Here is a 14,631-nt window from a genome sequence, read left to right on the forward strand (position 1 = left end):
TGGTTTTTTTTTTTTTTTTTTTTAAGAAGTCATATCAGTCGGGATACTTAGCCACATCTTGGAATATTTCTCATTTTCTATGCTATTATTTTGTAATATATATATTTTGACTCACTGAATCAGAATTACCTAGAGATGTTTACTAAACTTTCAGAATCTGGTAGCCAATTTCAAACTAACTGAAATAGCATCTCTAAGATGGGGTCCTAGTACCTGAATTTTTGTGAGGTTCTTTAAGTGATTGTAATGCATATAGAAGTTTACTTTTATTCATACTTTTAATGCTCATATCTGGTTTTTTTTTTTTTTAACTGTAGGATCCTGAGATTTGAATTTATTGTTTTCTATACTTTCCTAGCACTATATGTTCATTAATCCATTATTTTCACATTTATTTGGTATGCCAACTTTTATCATATAGTAAATGTGTGTGTGTGTATGTGTGTTTCTGGCCTATTATGACTCATCAAGCTGCCCATTCTTTGAATGATACCATGCTGTTTTAATTATTATAGTTTCATGATGTGTTTTACTATGTGATAATAAAAAATCCTCCACACTTTTTATTATCTTATCCTTAAAACATTTAAAACATTATTATAGTTGCATTATTTTCTTGCTTTAAGAATGTTCAATGACTTTGCACAATTAAATAGTTTTTCCAGTTTTTAAAAGAGCTTTCTTTTTTTGGCCTTATCTCGTCCTATACTATTTCCATATGGACTTAAGAAGTCCTTAGACTAAGGTATTTAATGTTTATTTTACCTGACTCTTTGCCCACAAAAATTTTGTGTTTTAATCTGAGTACTTGCCATGGCCCTTTTTGCTCTAGATATCTTTCTGCCCATCCTTCCAAATTGAAGTCAAGTTATTTACTTTCTTTCTTTGCAGAGTTGTTATGAATACTCCTAAGCTCAAGGGAACTTCCTTTCTTAATTTTGACAGCAATTATTGACTATACCACTCATTTTTACTTGGTAAATCCTACTGAATCACAGGCTGTAAAAGCTGGAAGCTTCTGAAAGAGATTATATTATCCATCTTTGTCATTTTACCAAAGAGAAAAAACTGAGTTCTAGAGTATGGAAATTGACTTGTTTATAGTCTCCTAATGATTCAATTGTTGAGGTAAACTCAGAATGTATTTCTTATATTTTAGAACTCATTCTATTACCATTGTCTCCTACATCATTATTCCATTGTATTTAAATTTTTATTTATGTAGGCATAGGTTTTTTTTTTTTTTTTTTTTTTACTAGATTGGAAATTTCTTAAAGGCAGCGTTCATGTCTACACAATTTTTGGTATCACTAATAGCCCTAAAATTGTGCTTTGTACTTATTGGACACCTAGTAAATATTAGCGGATGTTGGTAAAAAACAAGTTGCTCCATTAACCACTTGTCAGATTGGGGCTAGTTCCTTGTGGCCATCACTGCTATAACTGTATGGAAAGTGGCATCTAGTGGTTGGTGTGTGTATTACAATGCCTTTAAACACCCCCCCCGCCCCCCCCCAAGCTCTGGTCTCATCATGATGTAGGTAGAATAAATAGAATATAAGTTAAATTTTTAAATTGAATTCAAACCAATATAAAATGTTTTAAGTAGTGACCTCTCTAAAGTATAGCTACATGTTAAGCAATAAAGAAGTGAAAAAAGATGAAATTATTAATTTTTAAAAATATACTGTATAAAATTACTTACAAAATAACATGCACACATATTTAAAGTTATATTGGTTGTTTACAGATTATATTAGGATTTGGAGGATTTTTTTGGACATTGAGAAGCTTGAAATACAATTGTAAAGAAAATTCACATAGTATCTTCTCTATATTAACAAAATCCTCTGTCTATTGCTTTGCATTGTTCTCAGGAGCTTAATTTATATTTTAAAAAGAAAGGTTTTTTAGTGAAAGATGAAAATAGAAAGTTACACCATCTTTTACTTGTAACACCAGAAAATGATGATCACATATTTACATTTAAAGTAGAGACATACATTCCAAACTCAAATGTTATTTTTAGATGTATAGCCATTTTAGATTATCATTTACTCCTCCATTAATGCATGTCACTGATTATGGATAATATGCACAATCTAATTCAGTGAATATGACCATTGGCAGTCTTTATCTTGTGAATCAGTAGTTTCTAAAATTTGTATGTTTGTACTTTGAAATCTAGAATTCATGCTTGCCCAAAACTATTAAATATCTTAAGTTAACCTCCATTCCTGACACACTGTAATGTAATTTTTCTGTATGGAATTCAGAGAGCAATATGTACTGTCTTTGCATCTTCTACCTGCACCTAACATAACATAGTGGGTGATCAACAAGTATTTGTTGAGTTAGTTTTATATGTTGGAAGGAGCTGTGCCTTACCTGTCTTTAGTGCCTAACAAGTTTTCTGGCCTCTAATCATGCCCAATTCATGTTTGATGAGTAAGTTTGTATAAGTACATTTACCTTGTGATGTTATTGATGTATAATACTAAAACCAGTGTATAACCTAACCACATATATATCACAAATAATAGCTGCATAACAGACTTTAGATTAGAGATGTCAGGAGCATTTTTTACTGGAACAGCATCTCGCAGTGTAAGAGATTAATTCCCAACCTCAAGCCATTGTTGATTGCTTTTATTAGGAAAAGAAGTTCAAACATGTGGCTGGCTTCTAATTACAGCTGAGTGTGAGTGGGTTAGGAGTTATGAGTAGAAGGATGATGTCAGTAGTTTGATAAGGAAATGGGAAAATATGCTTGTAGTGGTTGGAGTAAAGGAACACAGGGAATGTTAGGAAGGAGGCTAAGGTATTTTTAAGTCATGGTCTTTCAAGACTAAGCACTGATACACATTACTTGGTATTTACATCACATAAAAGTTTCTGTTATTTAATGAGAAGCATACCACTGTATTGTACATAAATGGTGAGCTATCTACATATGTTAACTAATTATGATTTAAGAAGTTCAGCTTTATGCCAGAGTATAGTGTAGATCTGGATGACAGAGTCATCTACTGTCTTGTTCTCTTATGGGTTCTTATTTTATTTTATTTATTATTTTTATTTTATTTGATAGAGAGAGATACAGTGAGAGAGGAAACACAAGAAGAAGGAGTGGGAGAGAGCAAAGCAGGCCTCCCGCCAAGCAAGGAGCCTAATGCTGGGCTTTGATCCTGTGACCCTGGGACCTTGACCTGAGCCAAAGGCAGATGCTTAATGACTGAGCTACCCAAGCGCCTGTATTTTATTTTATTTTTTAAAGATTATTGTCTTCCACCCAATGTAGGGCTCAAACTCACAATCTCAAGATCAAGAGTCGCTCTACTTACTAACTGAGCCAGCCAGGTACCCCTCTTACAGGTTCTTATTTTAGAGGAGAATATTTTTCTGGCTTCAACTCAGTTCTTAATATGAGTTAATGAACTACTAGTAGGGACTCTTTAGAATATCTAGACTGTGTGTGCTTGCTTCCGCAGCACATACACTAGAATATCTAGACTGTGGGAACATTTGTGTTAAAACTGTTGGAGTCATTTTGACTGAGCTACTAGTGATGAGACAGAGGGAGCAAATTTTTAAAAGTTGGTAAGAGATAGCATTATGTATTTTAGGCTCTGCGATTGCTCATAAATGCCAAGATACATGCAACGTCAACCAGCAGACATCTTTGGCTAGTTGCCAAGGTCATTGCTAATACAGATTGAGAGGTCATGTCTTCTGTATGATGTTAGGACAAAACAAGAAGTTCCTAAGAGCTTGGACAAGTGGCAAATTGTATTACAGGTGAAGTTGTTTGAATTCTTTTTAATTTTAATATCTTTTAAACAAGATATTTTTCACTTTAAAATTATAACATATGCTCATTGTGGAAAAATTCAAATGTAAGTGTGTACCATAAAAGGTGAAAGCTTCCCCAGAGGTAACCATTATTTGCAGTTTGGTATGTATTCTTCCAGATATTTTTCTGCCATTTGGTTTGTAAGTTTGGATTGATAAATTTAGTTGAGGGATAAGTCAGAGACTCATTTTCAGATTCATATTAAATAATTTTCATCCCTTTTTTTCTTCCTTACAGGTTTGCTATGGGTGTTCTCCAGGATCAAAATGTGACTGTAGTGGTGTAAAAGGAGAAAAGGTAAGATTTGAAATGAACCTTTGAAAACTTAGTAAAACCAGTAAAATAGTGTTTTAATGTGTTTTTAAAAAGGAAAACAGGGCTCTACCTCAGCATCTAAGTAAATTAAATGAATTCTACCATACTGCTTATTTTAGATAGCTGTAAGGATTAGATTATATCTCAGTGGTTAGCAAACAGTTGCTGTAAAAGACCATAGAGTAAATATTTTAGGCTTTGTGGGCCACATAAGGTTTCTGTCACACATTTTTCTCTCATTTTTTAAAATAGCCCTTTAAGGGTGTAAAAAAATTTCTTAGCTCTTGGCTTATACAAAACAGACTTCTTGCTGCATTTGGTCTGAGAGCTGCAATCTGCCTATCTATGATCAATCTTGTTGAACTCACTGACTTAAGATGCAGAAGAAGGGAAAAACACTTAAGAAGGAACCTAACACCAGGCTACTAATCTTTGTTGGGTATCACGCTAGACAATTTCATATATTTTTATTTGGTTCATATAAGTTAATGATCGGTGAATCTCTATTTTTATCACACTTTTCCCATAGCAGCACCCTTATTGTGTACATGTGATAAGTACAAAGTAAGTATTGGTGAGAATTAAATAGCATAAACACAGCCACTCTGAGTCAGTGACTGACAGTGAAGTTAGAAGATTAAGAAGGTATAACGAATTGTGGCCTACAGAGAATTGTGCTAGGAGAAAGAGGTTCATACTCTTGTCTCAACTGTCTGGGGCTCAAATATTTTTGAATGAATCAGTGAATATTACTAATTATATATGATAAAGTTTAGGATAGTATTTCAAGAGCATATTCCATTTACGGGTACAGAAGGTCTACTAACATTAAAAATGTTTAAAAGTCCTGGAATAAAGAAACCTATTTTTTCTGCAATGCTGTATTTCCAAGCTCCACTTGACTCACTTCTTCCTAACAGAACTCCTGTTAATAATAATTGACCAGTGTTAAATAGGACACCTATTTAAGTGACATTAGCTTGAGGGGAGTAGTTTTATAGTAAGTGTGTGTTTTCTCTAGTGGTAAAAAGACGAAATGAGATTCATTTCTGATATTGGTAGAGCGATTTTTAAAAAAAGATTTTATTTATTCATATGAGAGAGAGAGAGAACGCACGTGCAAGCACGAGCCTGGGGTTGGGGGTTAGGAAGAGGGAGAAGCAGATGAAACTGACCAAAAGTAGAGAGGATACTACCCTAGAAAGAAAGGAAGTCCACTGGGCAAGTTGCATTTATGGACTTTTCTCCTGAATGCGTCCTTCAGTCTGCATGGCAGAGGATTGCTAGAACCCAGACAAAAAGCCACAGTCTTACTGGCTTAAGAAGTTAAGAAGGCAGAGTTGAGGATGCCAGAATGACTGTAAAGTGATGAGAGATATGCTGCAATAGAATGAGGCACAGAGAGCACAGCCCAAAAATTTACCTGTAAATTCCACCAAAATTCTTGGTTGAACTTTGTATGTATAGGGGAGGATTCATTCAACCATGTATAGGGGAGGATTCATTCAACCCATCAAAAACAATAGCTGGAAGTCTTCAATAACTGAACATAGATTTAACTGCTGTCCATTGAATGGAAAACAAAGTTTTAAGTTTTAGTTCAGTTAACTATTTCCAAAAACATAAGTTCAGTACACTTCAGAGGAAGATTAAAGAATCTAGGATGACTATAACATACAATGTCTAATTTGCTATTAAAACTTACTAGGTTTAAGAAGTAACAGGTAAAAGTGATCCATAGTCAAGAAGACTCATGAATGAAAACTAACTCTGAAATAACACAGATGTTAGAATTTATAGACAGATATTTAAACCAATAGGATAAATATATTTGTTGATGTAAAGGGAAATGTGCTCCTATGAGTGAACAAATAGAGAGTCACAACAGAGCACTGGAAACATAAATAAAGGGGAAATCGATTTGAAAAGCAAAATATGAGAAAGAGCAATTCACCAGTTAGACTTTTAACAGCAGAATCGTGATGATGAAAGAAAGGGTCAGTCAATTTAAAGGTGAATCTGAGGAAAGATATAATCTGAAGAAAAAAGAGAATAAAAAGAAAACAAAAGCATAGGGCCTCACTGACCTGTGGGACAGTATTACAGGGTTTAATGCAAAATGTAAATGGAGTCCTGTAACAATGGGAGAGAAGAAAACAGGGGAGAAAAAGGAATAATAATTAAAGGGGCAGTAGTAATGACAAGAATTTCTCACACTTGGTAAAAAATACAAATTTACAGGTATAAGAAATTTAGTACACCACAAGCAGAATAAAAATGAAGTTATACCTAGGCACATCATAATGAATCAACTGAAAAAACAGATTTAAAGAAAATCTTGAAAGATGCTAGAGAAAAATACACATTACATACAGGAGTACAATGATAAGAATGATGCCAGATTTCTCATCTGAGAGAATGGATACTGTACAATAACGTAAAAACATTAGAGAGTTGAAAAATCTGCAAACACAGTTGTTATATACAATGAAAATAGAAATAAAGACAAACACAAAAACCAGACTCTTAAATACAGAGAACAAACTGGAGGGTGCCAGAGGGAAGGTTGTGGGGGATGGGTTAAATAAGTGAAGGAGGTAAAGATGTATAAATCTCCAGTTATAAAATAAACAAGTCATGGAGATGAAAAGTACAGCACAGGAAACATAGTCACCGATAATGTAATAAAGTTACATGGTGACAGGTGGTGACTACATTTAGGGTGAACACCGAGTAATGTGTAGAATAGTGGAATCAATATATTGTACATTTGAAACTACTATAGCATTGCAAGTCAACTACACTTCAATAATAAATTTTAAAAATAAAATAAAATAAAATTTAAGACATTAATAAAATGAGGTAATTCTTCATCAGCATATCTGCATTAAAGGAATATAAAGAAATTTCTTCAGGCTAAAGGAAATGTGGATTTCTGGGAAGGAATTGAAAGCACTAGAAATAGTGTATATATGGGTAAATATAAAAAATGATATCTTTATCCCCTCTCTAAATTTACTTACAAGACATGAGACTATTCATTTAATTTTTTTAGTAATTGTACTGAATATCTTATTTCATTTTTTAAGTTTTTATTTTAATTCGATTTCATTAACATACAGTTTCTGGTGTATAACATATCCATACATCACACAGTGCTCATCATGATGATTGTAGTCCTTAATCCCCATCACCTATTTTATCCCATCCCCCCACATACCTCCCTTCTGGTAACCGTCAGTTTGTTCTCTGTAGTTAAGAGTCTGTTTCTTAATTTCTCTTTCTCTCTCTCCCCTGTGTTCATTTGTCTTTTTTCTTAAATTTGACATATGAGTGAAATCATATGGTATTTGTCTTTCCCTGACTTATTTCACTTAGCATTATACTATCCAACATCATCTGTGTCATTGCAAATGGCAAGATTTCATTCTTTTCATGGCTGAGTAATATTCTGTTATTTATATACATACACCACCTCTTTATTCATTCATCAACAAGTATACACATGGGTTGCTTCCATATCTTAGCTATTGTAAATTATGCTGCTATAAACATAGGGGTACATGTATCCCTTTGAATTAGTATTTTTGTATTCCTTTGGTAAATACTCAGTAGTGTGATTGCTGGATCATAGGGTAGCTCTATATTTAACTTTTTGAGGAACCTCCATACTGTTTTCCAGAGTGGCTGCACCAGTTTGCATTCCCACCAATAATGCAGGAGGGTTCCTTTTTCTCCACATCTTTGCCAATACCTGATGTTTCATGTGCTGTTGATTTTAACCATTCAGATAGGTGTGAGGTGATAGCTCATTGTAGTTTTTTTTTAAATAAGAAATTCATTTTATTTATTTTTTTAAATTTTTTTTTATTTTCAGCATAACAGTATTCATTATTTTTGCACCACACCCAGTACTCCATGCAATCCGTGCCCTCTATAATACCCACCACCTGGTACCCCGACCTCCCACCCCCCGCCCCTTCAAAACCCTCAGATTTTTTTTCAGAGTCCATAGTCTCTCATGGTTCACCTCCCCTTCCAATGTAGTTTTGATTTGCATTTCTCCAATGGTAAGTAATGATGAACATATTTTCATGTGTCTTTTGGCCATCTGGATGTCTTTGGAGAAGAGTCTGTTCATGTCTTCTGACCATTAAAAAATATATATCAGCTAATTTTATTTTTTTTCATCCCCACAAGAGTCCTCTTTATTTTTTTTTTAAGATTTTATTTATTTATTTGACAGAGAGAGAGATCACAAGTAGGCGAGAGGCAGGCAGAGAGAGAGGGGGAAGCAGGCTCCCCGCTGAGCAGAGAGCCCGATGCGGGGCTTGATCCCAGAACCCTGAGACCATGACCTGAGATGAAGGCAGAGGCCCTAACCCACTGACCCACCCAGGCGCCCCCAGGAGTCCTCTTTACTACCTATCACCAGCAACTCAAAGTATGTTCTCTTAACTATACAGTCCCTATGGTTTGCCTCCCTCTCTGTTTTTTTCTCATTTTATTTTTCCTTCCCTTCCCCTAGTCATCTCTTTTGTTTCTTAAATTCCACATATGAGTGAAATAATATATTTATTTGTCTTTCTCTGACTTACCTCACTTGGCATTATACTCTCTAGTTCCATCCATAGTTGTTGCAAATAGCAAGATTTCATTCTTTTTGATGGTTGAGTGATATTCCATGGTATATATGCCACATCTTCTTTTTCCATTCATCAGTTGATAGACATTTGTGCTCTTTCGATAATTTTGCTATTGTTGATAGTATTGCTGTAAACATTGGGGTGTGTGTGCCCCCTTCGAATCAGCACTTTTGTATCTTTCTGTAAATACTCAGTAGTGCAATTGCAGGGTCATAGAGTAGCTCTCTTTTTAACTTCTTGAGGAACCTCCATACTGTTTTCCAGAGTAGCTGTACCAGCTTGTGTTCCCGCCACATTGTAAGAGGGTTCCCCTTTCTCCACATACTTGCCAACATCTGTTGTTTCCTGAGTTGTTAATTTTAGCCATTCTGACAGTCATTCTGGTTTTGATTTGTATTTCCCTGATGATGAGTGATATTGAGCATTTTTTCATGTGTCTGTTAGCGATTTGTCTGTCGTATTTGGAGAAATGTCTGTTCATGTCTTCTGCCCATTTCTTAACTGTATTATTTATTTTTTGGATGTTGATTTTGATGTATTCTTTACAGATTCTGGAGTCTAGCCCTTTATCCTACATGTCATTTGCACATACCTTCTCCCATCCACCAGTTATCTTTTAGTTTTATTGATTGTTTCCTTCAGTGTACAGAAGCTTTTTATCTTGATGAAATCCCAGTAGTTCATTTTCACTTTTGTTTCCCTTGCCTCTGGAGATGTGTCTAGTAAGATGTTGCTGCAGCCATGGTCAAAGAGTTGCTGCCTGTTTTTTCCTCCAGGATTTTGATGGTTCCTGTCTTACATTTAGGACTTTAATCCACTTTGAATTTCTTTTTGTGTATGGTGTAAGAAAATGGTCTAGTTTCATCACGTCACTGTCATTTTTCCAACACTACTTGTTGAAGAGACTGACCTTTACCAATTGGATATTCTTTCCTGTTTTGTTAAAGATTAACTGGCCATATAGTTGTGGTTTTATTTCTGAGTTTTCTATTCTGTGCTATTGATTTATGTGTCTTATTTTTGTGCCAGTATCATACTGTTTTTACTACTGTAGCTTTGTAATATAACTTGAAGTCTGGAATTGTGATGCCTCCAGCTTTTTCTTTTTCAAGATTACTTTGGCTATTTGGGCAAATATTTAGACAAATCCACAATCATAGTTGATAGATCCTAATACACCTATCTTAGTCATTGACAGAACAACTAGAAAAAAAATTCAGTAAAGGCATATATGACTTGAATTCCATTATTAACAACCTAGAACTAGTTGACATATATGAAGTCCTACATTCAATTATAGAATTTTTTTCCCCAAAGGCAGATGGAATTTCTCCATGATAGGCCATATGATGTGCCATAAAATGAGGCCCTATTAATTCCAAAAGATTGAAAACATAAGTATATACTCTCTGACTACATGGAATGAATATGAAATCAATAATAATAAGATATGTAGAAAATTCCCTACTATTTGGAAGTTAGCAAACACTATTCTAAGTAACTGATAGACCAAAGGAAAAAGCACAAGGAAAATTAGAAAATATATCAAGTTGCATAATGATTAAACTGCAGTATACTAAGAATTTTAGGATGGAGTTAAAGCAGGGCTTAGTGGGAAATAACTTTAAATACCTATGTTAGAAAAGAAGAAAGCTTTAAAATTACTGACCTACATTTTCCACTTAAGAACCTGGAAAAGGACAAGTAAATCAAATTTAAAATAGGGAAAAGAAGGAAATACACAATAGAGTACACAATTCTAAGACAGTATAAAACTATAGTAAACATAATTGTGTGTTAATAGCAAAGAAAGAGACATATAGATGAATGGAACAGAATAAAATTCTGTAAATAGACCCACAGGTACGTAATGAATTGATTTTTTTTTTTAACAAAAGTGCAAAGGCAGTTAGGTAGAGAAAAGATAGTCTTTCAACAAATAGTATTGGAACAACTAGACGTGCATATGCACAAAAATGGACTTTGGCTCATTGCTTGCACAATATATAAAAATTAACTCACAATAAATTGTAGAAAAACTTAAATCTGGGGGTGCCTGGGTAGCTTAGTCATTAAGCAGCTGCCTTTGGCTCACGTCATGATCCCAGGGTTCTGGGATCGAGCCCCGCATTGGGCTCTCTGCTTTGTGGGAAGCCTGCTTCTCCCTATCCCACTCCCCCTGCTTGTGTTTCCCCTCTTGCTGTGTCTCTCTGTCAAATAAATAAATAAAATCTTTAAACAAAACAATACAAAACAAAACCCCTAAATATAGACATATTTTAGAAGAAAACCTAGGAGAAAATCCTTATTATCTGGCAGATATTTGTTAGGATACCAAAAACACAATCTATCAAAGAAAAGGTTGGTATCTTGAAACACTGAAAAAATAAAGTAAAATTAAAAAAAGAAATGGTTGGTAAATTTTATTTCATCAAAATTAGGAAATTATTCTTTTTTGAAGACATTGTTCAGAGAATGAAAAGACAACCCACAGTCTAGGAAAAAATATTTGCAAATCACATTATCTCATAAAGAGTCTTATATATAGATTATGTAAAGGAATTTCAAAACTCATTAATAAAACAACGCCCAAAATAAAATTAAATTAGAAACAAAGTAGCAAAAGATTTTAAGTTACTTCACAAACTAAGATATGTAGATGGCAAATAAATGCATGAAAAGTTACTCAGCATTATTAATTAGGGAACTGCATAATAAAACCATAATAAGATACCACTATAAACCTACTAGAATGCCTAAATATTAAAATATATCCATACTAAGTATAGATGAGGGTGGTGAGCAACTCGAACTATTATAGATTGCTGGTGCAAATACAAGATGAAGCAAACCCTTAGGAAAAGTTGGACAGTTTCTTTAAAAGGTAAGTGTAAACCTATCAGATGACTGTCCTTTCCTAGACATTTACCTATGAGAATTGAAAGCATATGTCTGTGCATGAGTAGTATATGAGTTCATGGTAGCTTTATTTGTAATAACCAGAAACAGGAAATAACCTAATTACTATTAACAGGTAGGTGAATCAACAAATCATAATACATTTGTACAGTGAATACTACTCAGCAATAAAAAGGAAAGAGCTATTGACATATACCACAACATGTCTAAATCTGAAATAATTATGCTGAATGAAAAGTTAGAGGAGTGCATTCTATATAAGTCCATGTATCTGAAATTTTAGAAAAAGAAAATTAACTTATAGTGACAGAAAGTCAGTCATTACCTGGGGGGACTGAGTAGAGGCATGAAGAAAATATTATAAAAGGGAACACAACTTTTTATATTTTATATATATTCATGTTCACTTCAATATTATATTTAATTAAAGACTTAATTTTTTAGAGTGGTTTTAGGTTCACAGCAAAGTTGAAAGACGTATATAGAGATTTTGCATATACCTCTAGCCCCACACATGCATACATGCATAGCTTCCCTGACTATCAAGATCCCCACCAGAGTGGTAAGTTTGTTGCAATTGATGAACCTACACTGATGCATCATTATCACCCAAAGTTCATAATTTGGCTTAGAGTTCACTCTTGGTGTTGAATAAACATTCTGTGAATTGGGGCAAATATATAATGAATGACATGTATTCATCGTTATATTATCATATGAGTATTTTCACTGCCCTAAAAATCTTTTGTCCTCCACCTGTTCATCTGTCACTCTCATCCCTGGCAACCACTGATCTTTTTACAGTCTCCATAATTTTGTCTTTTCCAGAATATCATATAGTTGGAGTGTGCAGTCTTTTCAGATGGGATTTATTTCACTTACTAATATGTATTTCAAGTTCCTCCATGTCTTTTCATTACTTAATTGTTCATTTCTTTTTAGTGCTGAGTGATATTCCATTGTCTGGATGTACCAGTTTGTTTGCTTGTTCATCTACTAAAAGACATGTTAGTTGCTTCCAAGTTTTGGCAATGATGAATAAAGCTGCTATAAGCATGCATTTGTGGGTTGTGTGTGTGTGTGTGTGTGTGAGAGAGAGAGAGAGAGAGAGAGGATATGCTTGAAACTCCTTTGGGTAAAAACCAAGAAACATTAATGGATCATATGAGTATATTTAGTTTTGTAAGAAACTGCCAAATTGTCTTCCAAAGTAGCTGTATCATTTTGCCTTCCTACTGGCAATGAATGAGGAGGGTCCCTTTGCTCCACATCTTTGGCCCTATATTTGGTGTTGTCAGAGTTTTAAATTTTGGCCATTCTAAAGGATGTGTAGTGGTATGTAATTGTTGTTTTAATTTGCATTTCCCTGATAACATATTAGATGGAACATCTTTTCATATGCTTATTTGCCATCTGTATATCTTCTTTGGTGAGGTATCTGTTAAAGTCTTTGACCCATTTTTAAAACAGGTTGTTTATTTTCTTATTGTTGAGCTTTAAGAGTTTCTTGTATATTTCAGATAATAGTTTTTTATCAGATGTGTCTTTTGCAAATATTTTCTCCCAGTCGGTAGCTTGTCTTCTCATTCCAATTACACTTTAACAGAGCAAAAGTTTTTACTTTTAATGAAGTCCAACTTATTGGTTATTTCTTTCATAGATTATGCCTTTGCTGTATCTAAAAAATTATCACTATACCCAAGGTCATCTAAATTTTCTCCTATGCTGTCTTCTAGGAGTTTTATAGCTTTGTATTTAGGTCTTTGATCCATTTTGAGTTGATTTTTAGGAGGAGTGTGAGGTCTCTGTCTAGATTCTTTTTTTTTTAAACATATAGATGTCTAGTTGAGCAACATTTGTTGGAAAGATAAGGGAATTTTTGTGAGTGATGGATATGTCCATTATTTTATTGTTACATATATGAAAATAATTTCAAATTCTATACTTTAAATATGTCATATTTATTGTATGTTAATTGTACCTCAATAAAACTGCTTTAAAACAGTAAGTTTAATACATGAATAGTAAAGTATATCAGTTCTGCCAAAGAAATGTGTCCAAGTGCACACTGCTAAAAACAAAACTTGCTACACTCCTGATGACAAGAAACATATCAGATAAAGGGCTAGTATCCAAGATCTATAAAGAACTTCTCAAACTCAACACCCCCCAAAAACAAATAATCCAGTCAAGAAAATGGGCAGAAGACATGAATAGACATTTTTCCAAAGAAGACATCCAAATGGCCAACCAATGCATGAAAAGATGCTCTGCATCACTCGGCATTAGGGATGTACAAATCAGAACCACAATGAGATGGCTCCTCACACCTCACACCAGTCAGAATGGCTAAAATTCACAACTCAGGAAGAAATAAATCTTGGCAAGGATGCGGAGAAAAGGGAACCCTCTTACACTGTTGGTGGGAATGCACGCTGGTACAGCCACTCTGGAAAACAGTATGGAGATTCCTCAAGAAGTTAAAAATTGAGCTACCCTATGACCCAACAATTGCACTACTGGGTATTTACCCTAAAGATACAAATGTAGTGATCCAAAGGGGCACGTGCACCCAAATGATTATAGCAGCAATGTCCACAATAGCCAAACTATGGAAAGAACCTAGATTTCCATCAACAGATGAATGGATAAAGAAGATGGGATGCACACACACAGACACACACACACATTCATATACATATACATATACACACAATGGAATATTACTCAGCCATCAGAAAGAATGAATGCTTACCATTTACATTGACACATTGACATGGATGGAACTGGAGGGTATTATGTTGAGTGAAAAGTCAATCATCGAAAGGCAATTGTCATATGGCTTGGCTTCACTCATGTGGAATATAAGAAACAGGGCAGAGGGTCATAGGGGAAGGG

General features: G+C 34.2%; 1 protein-coding gene across 1 annotated transcript in view; it reads left to right on the forward strand.

The window, feature by feature from the left end:
* Positions 1-14,631, forward strand: part of COL4A5 (collagen type IV alpha 5 chain) — a 253,144-nt gene that overhangs the window by 89,374 nt on the left and 149,139 nt on the right. The window contains exon 2 of the mRNA XM_059158581.1: positions 4,091-4,150. Within this exon, the coding sequence (XP_059014564.1) occupies positions 4,091-4,150 (60 nt within the window). The remainder of the gene's footprint in view (positions 1-4,090; positions 4,151-14,631) is intronic.

This window comes from Mustela lutreola, chromosome X (assembly GCF_030435805.1).
Source record: "Mustela lutreola isolate mMusLut2 chromosome X, mMusLut2.pri, whole genome shotgun sequence".
NCBI lineage: Eukaryota > Metazoa > Chordata > Mammalia > Carnivora > Mustelidae > Mustela > Mustela lutreola.